The sequence below is a fragment of the Schistocerca nitens genome, chromosome 11, assembly GCF_023898315.1.
Source record: "Schistocerca nitens isolate TAMUIC-IGC-003100 chromosome 11, iqSchNite1.1, whole genome shotgun sequence".
NCBI lineage: Eukaryota > Metazoa > Arthropoda > Insecta > Orthoptera > Acrididae > Schistocerca > Schistocerca nitens.
In genome coordinates this window covers 105,732,342-105,752,052 of record NC_064624.1, presented here as the reverse complement: position 1 = coordinate 105,752,052, position 19,711 = coordinate 105,732,342, and the positions used below count along the sequence as shown (strand labels likewise).

Here is a 19,711-nt window from a genome sequence, read left to right as displayed (position 1 = left end):
TGTGTGTGTGTGTGCGTGAGTGTATACCTGTCCTTTTTTCCCCCTAAGTTAAGTCTTTCCGCTCCCAGGATTGGAATGACTCCTTACCCTCTCCCTTAAAACCCACATCCTTTCATCTTTTGCTCTCCTTCCCTCTTTCCTGACCCAGCAACCATGTTCGTGTTTGTTTGTGTTTCTATCAACCTGCCAGCACTTTCGTATGGTAGGTCACATCATCTTTGTTTTTAAATATATTTTTCCCGCGTGGAATGTTTCCCTCTATTATATTCATATCATTAATTTGAACCCAACAATCACGTTTGTTATTATCACTGTTGCATTTCGAAATCTTTTCTGTCATTTATTTTCTCTTTCTATTTTTGCCAGTAGGTTCACTTTGTATTCACCTTCTCCTTTTTACCATAATCTACTATACAATTTTATCCTGCCTATATATACTCAATAATACGTAACCCACTTCCAAACCATAAAAAAAAAAAAAAAAAAAAAAAAAAAAAAAAAAAAAAAATATTCCGCTTTCGTCACTACTGCTGCTATAAAATCCACCGTTTCTAGTTCACAAACAGTTCCTTTCACCTATTAAACAACCATTTCGGCTAGTTCTAATAACTTTCGCTTTATTTCCATTTCCATTTTTCCCACATCACTGATAATTTTTAGGCGCTTCCCATAGGTTTTAACTTCATTATTTCTTCATCAGACAATTGTTAGCCTCATTTTCATAATCTGCCACCACAAAACCCCTCCTCTTAATATATTTACATGCAGAGATACAACTTCCTCATATCCTGCTCTGAAATAAGATCCATCCTTCATGAAATCCTCCCCACTCTACCAAGAGTGTCTTTCTGCCGTCCACCTAACCTTCGTAACCTCTTAGTTCATCCCTATGAAATCCCCAAACAGCCTTCCTTACCCTCTGGCTCCTACCCTTGTAACTGCCCCCGGTGTAAAACCTGTCCAACGCACCCTCCCACCACCACCTACTCCAGTCCTGTAACCCGGAAGGTGTACACGATCAAAGGCAGAGTCACGTGTGAAAGCACCCACGTGATTTACCAACTGACCTGCCTACACTGTGAAGCTTTCTATGTGGGAATGACCAGCAACAAACTGTCCATTCGCATGAACGGACACAGGCAGACAGTGTTTGTTGGTAATGAGGATCACCCTGTGGCTAAACATGCCTTGGTGCACGGCCAGCACATCTCGGCACAGTGTTACACCATCCGTGTTATCTGGATACTTCCCACTAACACCAACCTGTCAGAACTCTGGAGATGGGACCTTGCCCTTCAGTATATCCTCTCTTCTCGTTATCCGCCAGGCCTCAACCTCCGCTAATTTCAAGTTGCCGCCACTCATACCTCACCTGTCTTTCCACAACATCTTTGCCTCTGCACTTCCACCTTGACTGACATCTCTGCCCAAACTCTTTGCCTCTACTAATGTCTGCTTGTGTCTGTGTGTGTGCGGATGGATATGTGTGTGTGTGCGCGAGTGTATATCTGTCCTTTTTTCCCCCTAGGGTGGGTCTTTCCACTCCCAGGATTGGGGTGACTCCTTGCCCTCTACCTTGAGACCCACATCCTTTCGTCTTTCCCTTTTCTTCCCTCTTTCCTGATGAAGCAACCGTTTGTTGCGAAAGCTTAAATTTTTTGTGTATATTTGTTTGTGTGTCTATCGACCTGCCAGCACTTATAGAGAGAGAGAGAGAGAGAGAGAGAGAGAGAGAGAGAGAGAGATATTCAATGACTTACCAAACGGGAAAGCACTGGTAGATAGGCACAATAAAAAAAACACACAAACACACACACACAAAATTTCAAGCTTTCGCAACCAATGGTTGCTTCGTCAGGAAAGAGGGAAGGAGAGGGAAAGATGAAAGGTGTGGGTTTTAAGGGAGAGGGTAAGGAGTCATTCCAATCCCGGGAGTGGAAAGACTTACCTTGGGGGAAAAAAGGACAGGTATACACTCGCACACACGCACATATCCATCCACACATATACAGACACAAGCAGACATATTAAAGGCAAAGAGTTGGCCCAAAATCTTTGTTTTTAAATATATTTTTCTCCGCGTGGAATGTTTCCCTCTATTATATATATAAATATACATAGGATGTGTGTTTTAAGGGAGAGGGTAAGGAGTCATCCCAATCCCGGGAGCGGAAAGACTTACCTTAGGGGGAAAAAAGGACGGGTATACACTCGCGCGCGCGCGCGCGCGCACACACACACACACACACACACACACACACACACACACACACACACACACACACACAGACACAAGCAGACATATTCAAAGACACAGAGTCTTGGAATATGTCTGCTTGTGTCTGTATATGTGTGGATGGATATGTGCGTGTGTGCGCGCGAGTGTATACCCATCCTTTTTTTCCCCCTAAGGTAAGTCTTTCCGCTTCCGGGATTGGGATGACTCCTTACCCTCTCCCTTAAAACCCACATCCTTTTGTCTTTACCTCTCCTTCCCTCTTTCCTGACGAAGCAACCGTTGGTTGCGAAAGCTAGAATTTTGTGTGTATGTTTGTGTTTGTTTGTGTGTCTATCGATCTGCCAGCGCTTTCGTATGGTAGGTCACATCATCTTTGTTTTTAAATATATTTTTACCGTGTGGAATGTTTCCCTCTATTATATTCATATCATTAATTTGAACCCAACAATCACGTTTGTTATTATCACTGTTGCATTTCGAAATCTTTTCTGTCACTTATTTTCTCTTTCTGTTTTTTCCAGTAGGTTCACTTTGTATTCACCTTCTCCTTTTTACCGTAATCTACTATACAATTTTATCCCACCTATATATACTCAATAATACATAACCCACTTCCAAACCATAAAAAAAAAAAAATCCGCTTTCATCACTACTGCTGCTATAAAATCCACTGTTTCTAGTTCACAAACAGTTCCTTTCACCTATTAAACAACCATTTCGGCTAGGTCTAATAACTTTTGCTTTATTTCCATTTCCATTTTTCCCACATCACTGATAATTTTTAGCCGCTTCCCACAGGTTTTAACTTCATTATTTCTTCGTCAGACAATTGTTAGCCTCATTTTCATAATCTGCCACCACAAAACCACTCCTCTTAATACATTTACACGCAGTTTTTTTAAATTTTACCGAATTTCTCCACCCTTTAACGTGTTTTGGCGGCAACACAACCACCTAACCTTTGTGCACATCGTTGTCTACCAACCCAAGTCTAACGTAGCCCAGCTGTAACCAACACCTATCGCCTTTTTTCACACCAGATCTCCAGTTACTTTCCAGTTCACCTTTATCTCTCACCATATATTTTTATTTTCATTTTTATTTACATTTTTATTTTCATTTTCATTTAAGCCTCATGTTACACTTTCCACCTTCTAATACCATGTCACCCTCACAACACCCCCACAACGACCCCATTAAGTTTTATTTACATTTCCTCCGCAATCATGCCTTCGCCCTAGCCAGATTACGCTCCAATATTCTATTTTCTCAGGCTAATCCCCAAGGGCCTCACACTTAAAGTTCCCATCTCTGGCTGCAACCCTTCTTTCCATCAGTCCCTATACCAGTTCCAAACTGAACAATCCATTGCCCTCACCCACCTAATCCTTCACCTACACATCAACTCAGCCAATGAACACACCCATCAACTCCTATCCTTAATAAAAGTCCTCAATCTTTCATCTCCTGCATCCACACTGGCTGTTCAAAGCATCCTCCTACAGGCCAACCGCAAATTAGAACAGCATGCCACCCTCCACCTCAAAAAATTATCCAATCTCCTGGTTTCCCACCTCTGGAAAGGCAACTCACTCACCCATCACAACCTTTCTAGCAAACCTCAACCTCCTCTCATTGCACACAAACCCAGTCTCTCCCATCTACTCAATCTCCCACTTCCAGCTCCACTCCCTCCAAAACCTCAAAATTCCAATCAACGCAATCTGGAACGACAACACCCCAATTCAGTAGTTAACCTTTCCTCCAAACCTCTCTCCCAGTCTGAAACATCTGTCCTATCCAAAGGCCTCACCTTCAGCCCCACTCCCACATTCAACCAAACAGCCCTTGTCAAAGATTTACTGTCCTACACTCGTACTCTCTGCTGGAAATATCACTTTGCCACGAAGAAAAATGATCCTAATCCTACTCCTAATGATCCAACTCCCCAAGACACTATCCATATTGAACCCTGCCTGGAACAGTTCCGTCCTCCGTCACAGCGGGACCCACCTCCTCTTCCTCAAAATCACCCTCTCCAAACCTTTCAGGAATTTCTGACTTCCAGCCTTGCCTCTCAATCCTTCTTCAAAAACTATAATCCTACTCCCAACATCACCACTGCTGAAGCCCAAGCTATCCGTGATCTGAAAGCTGACCGATCCATCGTCATTCTTCTGGCGGAAAAGGGTTCCACGACTGTGGTACTTGATCGTCGGGAGTATGTGGCTGAGGGACTGCGTCAGCTTTCAGACAATACCACATACAAAGTTTGCCAAGGTAATCCCATTCCTGATGTCCAGGTGGAGCTTCAAGGAATCCTCAGAACCTTAGGCCCCCTACAAAACCTTTCATCTGACTCCATCAACCTCCTGACCCCACTGACACCCTGCAGCCCTACCTTCTACCTTCTCCCTAAAATTCACAAACCCAATCATCCCGGCCGCCCCATTGTAGCTGGTTACCAAGCCCCCACAGAACGTATCTCTGCCTACGTAGCCTGCTTTCATTTGGTAAGCCACATCATCTTTGTTTTTAGATATATTTTTCCCACGTGGAATGTTTCCCTCTATTATATATATATATATATATATATATATATATATATATATATATATATATATATATATATAGCTGTTTTTCACACGAAGTAGTTTGTCAAAGTACTTTTTCCATCTTTTCCTTATCACCTTGGTTGTGCTATTAACTCTACATATATTGTTAATAACTCTATATACAGAGTGGTCAGAAAATGTGTGAAATGCTTGTAGGGATGTTACAGGGCAGGTTGTACTGCGACATAAATGTTAAGAAATAAATTCGATACGTTGTGCCGTTTCTGAGTTATTTAGCATTGAATTTAGCCAATCACATTGGCGTGCGTGTAAATTCAAGTTTCAGCTAATGAGACAGAGCACTCATTGGGCAACACCGACCCTGGCAGGCCACTTGAATGCGAGTGCGCGATGCCCTGATTGGCTAAATTCTATGCTAAATAACTCGGAAATGGAGCAAGGTATCAAATTTTTTTCTTAACATTTATGTCTCAGTACAACCTGCCCTGTAACATCCCTACAAGCATTTCACGCATTTTCTGACCACCCTGTATATAAAATTAAAAATATTAAGTGTCATGTAATATTTTGTGTAATGTAATGTCTTGTATATACACCTTTTATTAAGCTGACACATTCGATATCATTACGAAGTGTCGTATTCATGATCTATGGAACAAGTACTAATCTAATCTAATGTACACAAAGCTGGTGAAATGGGAAAATGTAGAGTTAATAGCACAACCAAGGTGATAAGGAAAAGATGGGAAAAGTACTTTGACAAACTACTTCATGTGAAAAACAGCTACAAAAATGGAATAGAAGTACACCAGCGTGACCTGGGCCTGGAAGGAAAGGAAGATATTACAATCTTGGAAATAACACTTAGAATAATGAAAACAGCAAGGGATAGATTAATTAAGTGTGGAGATGATAAAGGCATTTGGACCTACTGGGCTACATTGGTTATACGTATTGCTAAGATGTGTACAGATTGGGAAAGTGTACCTGAAAAATGAGGAAAGGGGATAAGAATTCTAGTGTTGCAAGAAGAGAGAGAGAGAGAGAACAGCATGCAATAACTATAGAGGGCTCACCATTGTATTGGAAACTGCAAGAGTAATGAAGAGGATACTGCAAAGAAGACTGAGGGAAAAAGTGGGAGGTCCATCAGAAGAGGAGCAGTGTGGCTTTCGGCATGGTAGACCAACAGTGGACCCAATCATTACTATGAGGAATTTGACAGAAAGGAATTGTGAATATTGGGAAGATTTGGTGATGACATTTGACTTCGTGAAGCCTTATTTTAGTGTTCCTAGAGAAAAGGGATGGGAAGCTTTGGAGAGAAAGTGAGTTGGCAAATGAACATTTTAAATTCTTAAAGCACTGTACACAAAAGCTTCAGGAGTGGCCAGACCCAAGATGGGAGTACTGCTTGATTTAGGAATGTTATAGGGTTGAGACAAGGAAGAGTGGCATCACCATTATTATTTATAATCATAAAGGAGACAAATGAAGCTCACAGAGTAACAATGGTGAAGTTACTGGTATTTGCTGAAAATATGATGGCATGTGGAATCAACAGCAAGAATGGACAGGAGCACATTAGACATCTCAAATAAAAAAGTGAGAAATATGAAATGAATTGCAGTGTGGAGAAAAGCAAGACTATGGTGGTAACCAAAGTAGACAGTGAAGAGACACATTAATAGTTTAGGACAGGATATTGAAACTGTGGATAACTTCAAACATCTAGGAAGTGTCATAAAGGAGAATGCAACACTGGAGACAGGAATTGGCAAAAGGATACAATAGAGCAACACGTTTTACTGGTGTGCGGGTGAATTCATCTAGGGAAGGGAGGTGCCAATGAATTTTAACAAAGTGCTGTGCAAGATGTACTTTACACTCATGCTGATGTATGCACTGGAGCACTGGACAATAAGAAGAAGAGAGGAGATAGTAGAGTCCAAGAAAGAGAAATGACATTCCTAAGAAGTATGTTAGTGAAAACGACGAGAGACTGAGTGAGAAACGAAGGTGTCAGGAATGAAACTGGAGTATCAAATCTGAATGAGAGAATTGAGAACAACAGGTTAAAATGGTCTGGAGAGAATGGAAGATGGAGAAAAAAAAAAAAAAAAAAAAAAAAAAAAAAAAAAAAAAAAATGCTGCAGGCCAAGTTTGAGTGACAGAGGGAGACCCAGAGCAAGATGGACTGACTCAATAAAAGTTTAAGAAGAAGGAATCTGGACTGAAACAAAACAGTTACAGAAGAAATTGGCAGAAAGTGGAGTCAGCATGATACTGGAAGTGGAATTTAGGTACCCAGTCAAAAGAGTGGTCCCAAATAAGTCTTGTATGATATCTGTTTTAACAATATGTGTGAATAGGGACAGCAAAACACAAAGAAAAACCAGGACTGCAGCAGTAACTGGCGGCAGCAGAAGGGCAACACAGCACGGGCTGGCAAACAAAATGAGAAGGTTGAGTCGGTCCAGGAACGTGTGGCCAACAAGTGTTTGTTGATATGGCAAGTACTAGAAGGGATACATTGATTAGCCATGATAATGAATACCATCAGTGGTATGGCATGTCAGGGAAAGTGTATAGATAGAGCAGAGATGAATGGGAAAGCATTGCAGTGATGATACAGGTTGCAAATGGGGAAGCAGCTTTTACGAAAGGCAGACTGTTATGAACCAGAATGCACGAATGCACACCCCAGAAACAGCAAAGTTGATAGACTATTTGAGCATCTATGGAAAGTGGTTGAAGGATGATGGAACCATGAGTAAGTGATAAGGTGTTGAACGTCCATGCCTCTTTACAGTATGCAGAGGCTGTTGAACATGGGGTACCAGCTCAGATGATCCCTACATGTTACCACAATGACACAATGACATTTCCACTTGCAACTACAGTGGGCACAGGGTCAGTAAGATTGGATGTGGATCAATGAAAAGACATCAACTAGTCAGATGAATCACATTTCTTGTGACACAACACAAGTGGTCACGTCCTGAAATCTATTATCAAGGCAAATGTCTTCGCAAAATATGTACCACACCATGGACACAGACAGTGTGGGCAGTATTATGTGGCAATGGGAAATTTACCTAAGCTTCCACAAGACCGGTGGTACCAATCGAAGGCACTGTGTCAGCTGTGTACTATGTGAACATTGAAGTGAACCACCTGCAGTATTTAATGCCCAATGTCTTCTCTGAGAGTGAGGGCATCTTCCAGCAGAATAACTGTCTGCTTCACAAGGCAAGAATTGTGCTACAGTTAATATCTCAGTCACAACATTCACCTCATTTGGCTCAAACGAAACACACCTTGGATGATTTTGAGTGCCAGCTCTGCACCCACAAATCACCTGTGCATAATTTATGAGAATCACTTGACTCGTATGCAGACGTCTGGTGCCACACACTTCCTAAAACCAACCAAGGACTTGTTGAATCTGTGCCATGTAAAACTACTGCTGCGCTGTCTTCCAAATGTGGGCCACCATGCTATTAAGTGGGTAGTCATAATGTTTTGGCTGATGAGTGTGCTATTAAACTGAGTATCACATCTTACCATACTAATTGAGACTGCTCTAGATCACAGTGGCTGCATAAAAAAGCAACATGACAAATGATTTTGTCCCTAATGAGAAATAAACCTACATTTTCCACAGACAATGTGTGTCATATGAAATATATGAGCAGTACTGGTTTGGGCTGACTCATTCTACACACTCCATAAATAAAACAGCTGACAACTCTTAGGTAAGGCAGATGGCAAAAAACAATTAATTAGTCACCTTGAAGAGATCTGTCTTCATAAAGCCTCACTATTTGTAGCCATGTTTGCTTTAAGAGTAAATCTGTTTATTCTGCCTTGGACAAAATAATTCCTTGTTTTGCTCTCTCTTTGCTCAGACATGACCCATTATTTTACTTAACAGGGTATTCATTTGTTTAAGACGCTTTTGTCTTCTGCAATACAACTGATTTTTCAATTCAGGCTGCCATCTACAATTACGTGGTTGTTGCTGCTGTTGGCTGAGGTTTCAGCCTTGCAAATGAAAAAAAGAATGATTAAGATAGTAAAAAATAGATGTTGGGTAATGAAAGGCATTATAACTTCCAGTAGAAAGAAAAAAATTCTTCACTGTCTTATTAAGCACAGAAATACTACTCCAGAATTCAGAAATTATGTGAAAAAATACAACCAAATATTCAGCAAGGTAATAAAAGAAGCCAAAAAACGAAAAAAATGATGAGTGCATCTCAAATGAAAACAATAAAATGAAAGCTGTGTGGAAGGTTATTAGAGCAGAAACTGGTACAGAACAATCAACTTCACAATATATCTCTCTTCAAATTGAAAATAACAGACACTCAGATCCAAAAGAGGTAGCTGAAAAGTTTAACATGTACTTTACTAATATATGCAAAGCAGTTAATCAAAAATCAGTATGACGATTGACCTACATGCCTACCAAATTATTTAAATGCTAGTGTTAAGTCTATGTTCCTTCAAACAGTCACGGAAACAGAGGTGAAACAAATAATAAAGTCACTCAAAAACAAATATTTATGTGGACTGGATGGTGTGCCAGATTATGTCTTTAAAAAGTCATCTGATAATGTATTAAAACCTCTAATATATATATTAAACAACTCCTTATCAACTGGAATCATTCCCAATAGCCTCAAAACAGCTAAAGTAACTCCACTGTTCAAAAAAGGGGACTATGAAAATGTAAATAATTATCGTCCAATATCCCAACTCAGTGTTTTCTCCAAAATATTTGAGAAAATTTTCTACAATAGACTACTAAGCTACATTACAAAAAATTCATTACTCTCAGCAAATCAACATGGACTCAGTAAATCAAAGTCTACAACAACAGCAATGTATGAGTACATAGAAGCTGTGCTTAAAGCACTGGATGACAGAAAAGATGCTACTGGTATCTTTCTGTACCTTTCAAAAATTTTTGACATAATTGACCATGACTTCCTCATTCACAAATTAGATCAAAAACGTGTCCAAGGATCCCAAATCAGTGGATAAGATCTTACCTAGAAAACAGGCAGCAAGTGGTGGTTTTAAGGCATGATGACATTTCAGTACAAGGAAATATTATCACAACAACACATGTCTCCAGTAAATCAACAATAAAGTACAGAGTGCCACAAGGTTCTGTCCTAGGACCTCTACTGTTCCTCCTTTATATTGGGGAAACAAACGACTTTATTAAATTGGGAAAACTAATCTTATTTGCTGATGACACCAGCATATTAATAACAGCTGCTGACAAAATCTCATTGGAAGCAGCAATAGATACTGTAGTATCCCAAATTACTAGCTGGTTTCAAAAAAATAAAATAATAATAAATAAAGAAAAAACTGTCTTTATGAATTTCCACTCTTCTCCACATGTGCAAAACTTTGTTACAGTTCCATACCTTGAAAATACTTTACTGAACTCGGTTACTATTCATACTTATTATTTTTCACTCTATACACAAATTTTGCATTTGGCTGTATTATGCCCACATCTCAACTTGGCACACTGAGTGGCCAATTATGTCACTCAGGCATTAAACTGCCGTAATAACCAGTTATATCATTTCTGATGCCATCAAAAATATGATCAAATGTTTCTATAGTCATATGGTAGTAGTTCTTATATTCATCTAGATACTTTTGTGTAAAGGCTGTCAGGTTTCAAAAAAACCCCATGCAGATCTATCTTTCTTAAACTGGTGCATCCTTACCTTTTTTTCCAGGTATCTTATTATGGAGAACAGTCTTCTCCAGCAGAAGCCAACTCAAAAATGACCATGGGACATGTAATCACTTTACACCATATCAGGGGAACAACACCTGTTGATGTGGGCTCACATAATCAGTCCATATCAGATACATACATGAAATACAGGTCCAATGAAAGTGCAGTGATCTTCTTGCAGAACTTTTAAAATAATTTTATGGTGAACACCATACAACGACAATTTTGAAATGTAATCCATGGTTACTTATCGATGTGTGAATTGCTAGCCTTCACATACAGCACAACACTGTCATGTTTCAAACTTGATGATGTCATGCTATATGTGAGAGCCACATGCTCAGACAGCAATAATTAATCCATGCTACCTGTCGGACAATTTTAAGGAGATGTTATGAAAATAATAGCTTACTGCAAAGCACTCACTTATTGAGCAAGACTTCTGCAGCACCTTTCGAGAAGAGTCTGTAGCCACCGCCTGCAATTGGTATGACCGTACTCATGGACTTGCGTATGGAGTTAAACGTGTACACCCTGGTGAAACTTTCTTCTGGTATGTCAGCTCTTATGGCCTCATAGTCTTTTCCCATGCTCAGCACAAATCCCAGAAGTGCACACTCTGTCTTGTTACCAAATTGTTTTGGGAGACCTCCACGGCTATCTGCTGGCTAAAAATGGGTGGACACTCCCATGACAAACTGTACACAACAAAAAATAGCAACAGCATAAGAATGCAAACTTCAATGCATTACTAAATAAAACAAATAAAATTATCACAGTTCTTTCATAACACACTTAAAATGATTTGACTATTATGTTTTGCTTCATATGATCAAACATGAGTGTCATTCAGACAGTAAAGAAACAAAATGCAAAAAAAGCTGGAAGAAAATACTACAGGTTAACTGAATGCACATTGTTACATAATTGACCAGAAATTGAAACACTTGTCATAATACTGCACAAGTCTACTCATGTGATGGTACTACTTGTCTTGTGCACAGTTTTTCAACTGTCTAGCAACAAGATCACTACAACAGAACATACACTTTTAGCCTGTATTTCACAACCTTTATTTCACTGAACCAAGGTGTGAGATCAAAGTCCATGTTCTAGGGTTGCCTTTTGATAGTTGCTATTTGTGTCTTTTGGTGTACAAAAAAAAAAAAAAAAATTCTGGAGCTACCAAAGAATTCAAATGGTTACTCAGAATGCATCAAAAGCTTAAAATATTCAACAATGAGTGGTGGTATGAGATGTTAATGGCATAATGTCCAAATGCATTACAGGTAAAAAGACATATTTTTTCACTACATTATATTAGCAATGTGTTAAATAGGTTACAGGTTAAATACAGTGTTTTTCCTTACACATAATTGAAACTAGGTTAACATTTACTATCGGATAGTGAATCAAAGTCTTAATCAGTATTCGGGTACAGAGTTTTTGGTACCAATTATATAATAGAGGAGTGAGGATCAATCAGGTTTTCTTTTAACCCAGAAATGTTAGCCACAGTGGTACAGATGAACAAGTGGTCACCTATGTAGCATCAAACACACAGAATCAGCTAATCAGCAACACAGCATCATGGATGTGGTGATTTTTGATAATGTATCACAACACCCACAAAAAGATACCTGCTTCAATTCTGTCCTGCACAAAATGGTACCAATTTAAAGAATGCTTTGAAGATAAGAAATGATGATTATTTTGAACAGGCACAGAGTGGTGTATAGTGCAAAAGTATGATGGTCTCAGAGATTATGACCAAATTGAAATGAGATTTATAATGCGACACAGAGAGCACTGAAGATGAAAAAGTTACGTATGGTACTCATAATAGAAAAATGTGCCACAACAGTGGAGGAAAACAGAATAATTTAAAAGACCAGGACAGGGTGGGGAAAGGTAAATTATTTGGTGTATATAAGAAGATGGAAATATTTGCTAAAAAATGGAGAAAACAGGGTTCACTACTTAAGAAAAAGGATAAATGTAAAAGTATTGGTATTTACTCCTTCTTTCAAAATCTACTGCAGTAAGAATAATAAGTAGACCTCATGGCTCACTACCCAAACATGAGCCCAAAAAAATGCCACACAAGCAGCACACAAGGTGGGATGCGGGGGACATGCAACAGGGATCTCTGGAAAACTGCAGCAGAATGAATGACTAGAACAAGCCAGCTACAAATGATGGACAGTCTCTTTACATCTACAATCAATTAGGAATCTCTCTCTATGCTGAAAGAGGCATGATGGTGGACAATAGAGATTACATTTTATTGTCTTTTATGGTATTTTAACCATACAGGTTGATTCTTGCAGAGCCAGTAACAGCAAACAGCCACTTTTTTTAATGTTATTTATTTACGTAAATAGTGCTGTTACTGGTTTGAAACTGAAAGATTAATTATCTGACAGGGTGTTCACATTAAGATATATTTTTGCTGTAGTTGACATTAGTTTTCACTTTTTGTTCCCTCATATGATGAAAATTTGTTGTGGTGGTGGTACCCTACAATCAAAACATGATGTGAGAAACTTTCTATTTGACTGTAATTGTGCCTCATAATGATTTCAAACGATGTAAACAAATCATTTAAGTAAGTAATTAAAACATTTTCACTTTAATAATTTGTTTACTTTATTAGAAATCATTATGAGGTAGAATTACAGTTAAACAAACAGTTTCTCACATCATTGTTTTGGTTGTAGGGCACCACCAGCCCAACAAATTTTCATAATATTGGAGAATAAAAAGTGAAAACTACTGTGAACTGCAGCAAAAACATATCTTAACATGAACAAGCTATCTGATGATGAACCTGCTGGTTCAAAAGAAGTAATGGTGCTATTCGGGTAAATAAATAGCTATACAAAAAGTGGCTGAGTGCTGTTACCTTCACTACAAGAATCAACCAGTATTTTATACACAGCCACTGGCTCAAAATGTCAGCTTTCAGCAAAATAGCATTTTAACCATATATTTTTAGGTAATGACTACTAACTATATAGGGTTGCCATACGCCACGGATTTTAAGGACAGTCTGCGATTTTAGGGTAAATGAAAACATCCAGGCCGAAAAGGCAAATGTCCGCGATATTTGCTGGATTTGAAGTCAACTTCCGGTAATTTCAAAAATTGCTGTCAAGGAAGCATCAATATGTTATCTCTTTGCCTTCACATTATATAAAATCCAAACAGAACAGAACAGCTTTCGAGATATGGAAACAATGGGCAGTCAGGCTCAGTCGTACAGTACATCCTCTTCGAGATTGCGAGTTGTCGATACAGTCATAACGCCAATGTAGAGAGAGTCTTTTCCCTCATGAATTCTCAGTAGACAGAAGAAAGGAATAGGTTAACAGTAAAATCATTTAATGCAATGATGCAAACACAGTACAATATGAAAAATGTAAGTTGCAGTGAATTTCATAAACTGATTGAGAACCCGATTAAGTTCCTTTCATCTATTCAAGATTCAGAGAAATACGATTGGTATAAGGAATGCTCAAATGATGACAATAGAACTTCGTGTACTGAATAATGTAATGCATATTCTTATTTTTTTGTAATAAATGCTTTCTTAATGAAGCAGTCCTTCCTAAACTCTGGATCATTAATTAAATGCACATTTCCCTTAGCTTATGGGCATGAGGACTCCTTATTCCTCTTATTTCCTTCGCTCGGCTATGGTGACCGTAAGTTTTGTCCTGGTTTTGGATTCCGAGATTATGGCAACCCTACTACTGTAAGTACTTTTCAGTGAAAACTTAGCTTCACTGTTATTAGCGAGCATTCTACCTGTTCAACTGTATATAATAGAGGGAAACATTCCACATGGGAAAAATATATCTAAAAACAAAGATGATGTGACTTACCAAACGAAAGTGCTGGCAGGTCGATAGACACACAAACTAACACAAATATACACACAAAATTCAAGCTTTCGCAACCAACGGTTGCTTCATGAGGGTAGAGGGAAGGAGAGGGAAAGACGAAAGGATGTGGGTTTTAAGGGAGAGGGTAAGGAGTCATTCCAATCCTGGGAGCGGAAAGACTTACCTTAGGGGGAAAAAGGGACAGGTATACACTCACACACACACACACATATCCATCCGCACACACACATTCCCAGCTTTGGGAAGCTCCATATGTGATTTCTTCCCAGTCAGAATTATGTCCCTGGATTCTGTTGGTTGAGTTACTACTAAATACAACTTTCTGCATTCTTTTGGGTAGATCCATTGGTTTGATCCATTGGTTGGCTATAACATCAATCACATAAAACTTCAATTTATCTAGTAGTATACTATGATTCACACAATCAAACGTCTTGGTTAGGTCACAGAAAATAATTACTTGTGCTATTTTGTTATTTAATGCATGTAATATCTGGTGTGTGAACATGTAAATGGCATTCTCAGTACAGCAGCTCTCCTGAAACCCAAACAGTGATTTGCTGAGGATATTATTGTTTCCAAGGTGTGATACTATTTTAAAATACTTCAACTTTCCAAAAATTTTGGAAAAATGATTTCAGCAGTGAACTAGGTCGGTAGTTACTGATGTCTCTCCCATCTCCTTTCTTAAAGAGGGGTTTAACAACAGCATATTTTAGTCTCTCTGGAAAAATGCCTTGAGTTAGTGATGCATTACATATTTCAGATAATACTGGAATTATATTGGAGCAAATCTTTAGAGCTCTATTGAAACACTGTCAAAACCAGGAGAGCTTTTATTCTTGAGAAAATGTATGACCCCCTTAACTTCAGAAGCAGAAGTTGGTGGTACATTCAAATGACATAATTTTATGACAGTTGCTTCTTCAACATATTGCTGTGATGTTTCTCTTGAACTGTTGGTCCCTATGCTTTCTGCTATATATAAGAATTGACTATCAAATGCATTTGCCACCTGTGACTTGTCATTTATAACCCTTCCGTTTGATTCAATAATAATGTTATCCTTTTCTGTGGTTGGCTGTCCTGTCTCTTGCTTCACTATATTCCATACTGTCTTAACTCTGTTGTCAGACATACTGATTTCTGACATTATGTGCATGTTTCTTGATTTTTTTAATAACCTTTCTTAGTAATTTTGAGTAGTTTTTGGAGTGTGCACTACTGCAGGGTATCTACTTGTTCTTGCCAAAAGATACATTTCCCTTTTCCTTTCACAAGATATTCTAATCCCCTTAGTGATCCAAGGTTTTTTACATGGCTGTTTACTGTCCCTTCTGATGAGCTTATGCAGAAAGCTATTTTCAAATACTGATATGAATTTATCATGGGATAGATTAAATTTTATATTGACATTTGGATTTTTATAAATTACATCCCAGGTTGTTGTAGACTACTCTTAAAAACATTTGCCCTGTAGTCATTAATGATTCTAAGTGACTTCAATTGAGGTGTATCCACACTGGCACTGTGTCTTTTATCCTGACTAACTGTGCACCGTGATCAAAGGGAGCATTTGTTACTGGGTAAACAGTAATTTTCTTGCTTTCTGCCTCAGCAAAGAAAACATTATCAATTAGGGGCCCACTTTCTTGATCCACCTGTGTTGGAAAGTTAACTACTGAGAGCAAATTGTAGGATCCAAATAAGGTTTCCAGATCATTTTTCCTATCAGAATCTTTTAGCAAATCTACAATGAAGTCACCACAGACTGTTAACTGCTTGTTGATGTCTGACAGACAGCACAATAAAGGAGGCCACATATAGAACAATAGTGCAACCCATTCTTGAGTACTACTTGAGTGTTTGGACCCAAGCAGGTTGGCTTAAAGATATACCTTGAAGCAATTCAGAGGCGTACTGCTAGATTCGAACCAGTGGGTTACATCAACACTTGAGTAATGTGAAGATATTTCATGAAGTCAAACAGGAATCCCTGAGGGAAAGTGATGTTACTTTAGCACAACACTACTGAAAAAATTTAGAAAACCAGGATTTGCAACTGATTGCAGAATGATTCTATTTCCACCAATATATTATTTTTGTAAGGACCACAAAGATAAGACAAACAGGAATTAGGGCTTGTAAGAATGCATACAAAGATTCATCTTCCCCTCACTGACTCAACTTCCCCTCTCCCTATTTATTTATGAGTTAATTAGGAAAGAAAATGACTATTAATGATACATGGTATCCTCTACCAAGTACAATAAGCTGGCTTGTGAAGTATTTATGTAGGTGCTGACGTAGACATTCTGAAGTTTTCTTTTGTCAATTACTCACACACGTGTCCACCAGTGTGAATGGTTACAGGTGCATTACCTGGGACCTTAACCTAACACATTGTGTAGACACCTTTAAATAGTCAGTTTTACCCACTGGGACCTCTTCTTGTAAGAATCTAATTAAAGTATTGGCCAGCAACTCTATCTTGTAATTTATTAATCTTTCTAATTGAACAGATTTTTGCTTACCATTGTACTGGTGCAGTGTACCAGTGAATAAGTTTTTGTTTCTAAGGTGACAGCTCTTATAATTGACAATTTGCCAATAAATGACAGCCTGTATCTTTCCTCGGGTGGAATTTATCAAGCTATTATGAGGGATATCATCACCTTTGCTTGTTTCTGCTCTATACTGTCATTACAGATGTGCTGTTAACTATTGCCTCTTAGTCAGAATCAAGAGTGGACAAAGGAACTGATAGCACATGATGTATCACAAAATGACCTTCAGCATGTTTATTAGGGAACTTGAGGCTTTGAAGTAGTAAGAACTGCTGGTGCTATGAACATAGTGATGACACATCAATTAAGATACTAGCTAGTGTAAAAATTCGATGTGCGGCTCTTCGAAATATTGTCAGTTATAGTGTTAAAAGAAAAACTGTGACAGTTGTAAGTACAAAATAACAAACCTCAAAGAATGTGTGTCTAGTCTAAAATTTATTATCAGTTTGTTGAAGATGGATATCAAGAAACCTAAAGAAGAAAAAAGTGTACTGAACATAACAAAATTGTGACATGAGAGCTCAACTCTGTCAGAGAACTGGATGGAAGTAAAGTTAAAGAGACGAAAACATATAATACAGGGTATTGGAAACTGTGAAGGGAACACAAATGTAGTGCACAAAAAACACTTTCAAGCTCTTGCTACTACAGATTGTGATTGTGTTGTCAACAGTCCGAGTGTACCACACGGAAAACAAAGCAGCGTTGTGAATGAGGTAGAACATGGAATATTTCAGATGCAGTTAAGTAAAAGATCATATGCAAAAGTGCTCTCAAAAAATTTGCCACAATTAGCTGTTCGCCTGAGACGTTGTCGACTTATGTTACCAGAAAAGACAAGATAAATAGTCCCAAACAAGACATTGTGCACAGAAAAGGTAGGCAGAAAATCAGTAAGTTTTGATTAGCAAGTGCATGTAAAATTCAGCCGTATGCAGACAGCAAAGGGCACAATATAGTCCCTGAATTTCGGAGGACAATTAGTAAGAACTTTAATTGCATACTAAACCCAGGAGTGAAATTCAATGCTGCTACACCAGTGAGTCAGGAAAATATTTCCTCATTGGGCAAATAGGACTTTTCTGTCTCCCTACCAGAATCAAATGATCTTGCAAAGAATAAAGAAAAGGATGTCTTAATCTTGTTAGAAAGAAAATTGTATGAGCTGGCAGGAACAAACATTATTGTTTTTTCAGTGCCACATCACGACAACTTGAGAGAATGGTCCTGTGTAAATAAAGGAATGAAAGTGCAAATACAGAGATGTAAAACATTTGCCAGCAGTTTGAAAATGTAACATTTGTGAACATTAGCAATTTGGGGAAAAGAGTCCACACAACACACAGTTTTCATTTAAACAAACTTGGAAAAAACATTGTACTAACAAAAATTTTAGGTGTAGTTAATAAAATCTCAAATGTGCAGTGTGATGATATAGGAGTCATACCTCTCCTGGACAAAAAATGTGTGGTACATGCAGACTCAAATGTGAGATCTTATGTCAGAGAAGCTACAGCCCTCCAAGACAAATATGAGATTTTGTTAATGCAAGTAAACCCTCCAATGCAAGCAGCTCACAGAAAAGCACAGTAGTTGTGGAAGAGCAAACACCATAAATAAGTGAAAAAGCAGCAGCAGCACCATCATCATCATCATCATCATCATCATCATCAGAAGCAGTACCAGCAACAGCAGCAACAACAACAACAGTAGTAGTAACAGAGCCAACAACAACTAAAGCAGCAGAACAGCACAGCTTACGGAGGAGCTAAAGGTAAAATACATCAGTGTCACGCAATGATAATTTTTTATGGTTTCCATCCAGGAAGAAAATAAAAATGTGATGTGATAAATCAGGCTACCAACTCACTGATAAGTCACAGTAACATCTTATTTTTTAATATTCAGGGTCTTGAAAGTAAGGTTAAAATACTGAAGCAGTCATAGCCACAAAATAAGTATTCTTTCACTATGTTTATCTGAACTTTGACTTAAACCAGGAAAAATAGAATACTATGTACCAGAAGGTTATAAACATGGAAACAGTTTTTACAGATCTCAGTACCATAATGGTGATACTATTATCTATGTTTCAAATGAAATAGAGTTTAGAGCACTAGATCTTAGTGGGGGCAAGTGTAGAGAAATACTCTGAAATTACTGGAATCATATGTGATATAATGAAACTTATGTTAGTAAGTATTTACCATTCCCCTGATACAGAAGAAAAAACTTTTTTACATAATTTAGATAGTGTACTCTGCTACATAAGAAAGTGGAAACAAAATGCAACATTATTCAATCTTTGATGTAATATGTAACAAACCTGATATAAACAAGTTACTGAATATGCTGTGGCAGCACAATTTCCATCATGTAAATTCAGAATCGACAAGACTAAAAGCATCCTCAGATAATACTTTTGTCAACTGTGCTCATGGTATGTATTCCACCAGTGTAAAGGAATTTGATTTCTCTAACAAGTCCATGTTAACAAGAGAGTTAAGACATTTTATAAAATGGGATGGGAACAAGCTTGTACAAAAGTTATCAAAACCTAATACCTTAAAACTGACAAAAAACAATCTCAGAAAACTAACACAACAGTTGAGAATAACCAACTGGGACAAATTATTTCAAAGATG

General features: G+C 38.2%; 1 protein-coding gene across 1 annotated transcript in view; it reads right to left on the bottom strand.

Moving 5' to 3' along the window:
- Nucleotides 1-19,711, bottom strand: part of LOC126213343 (plasma membrane calcium-transporting ATPase 3-like) — a 548,976-nt gene that overhangs the window by 283,968 nt on the left and 245,297 nt on the right. The window contains exon 13 of the mRNA XM_049941041.1: nucleotides 11,015-11,256. Coding sequence (XP_049796998.1) covers nucleotides 11,015-11,256 — 242 coding nt within the window. The remainder of the gene's footprint in view (nucleotides 1-11,014; nucleotides 11,257-19,711) is intronic.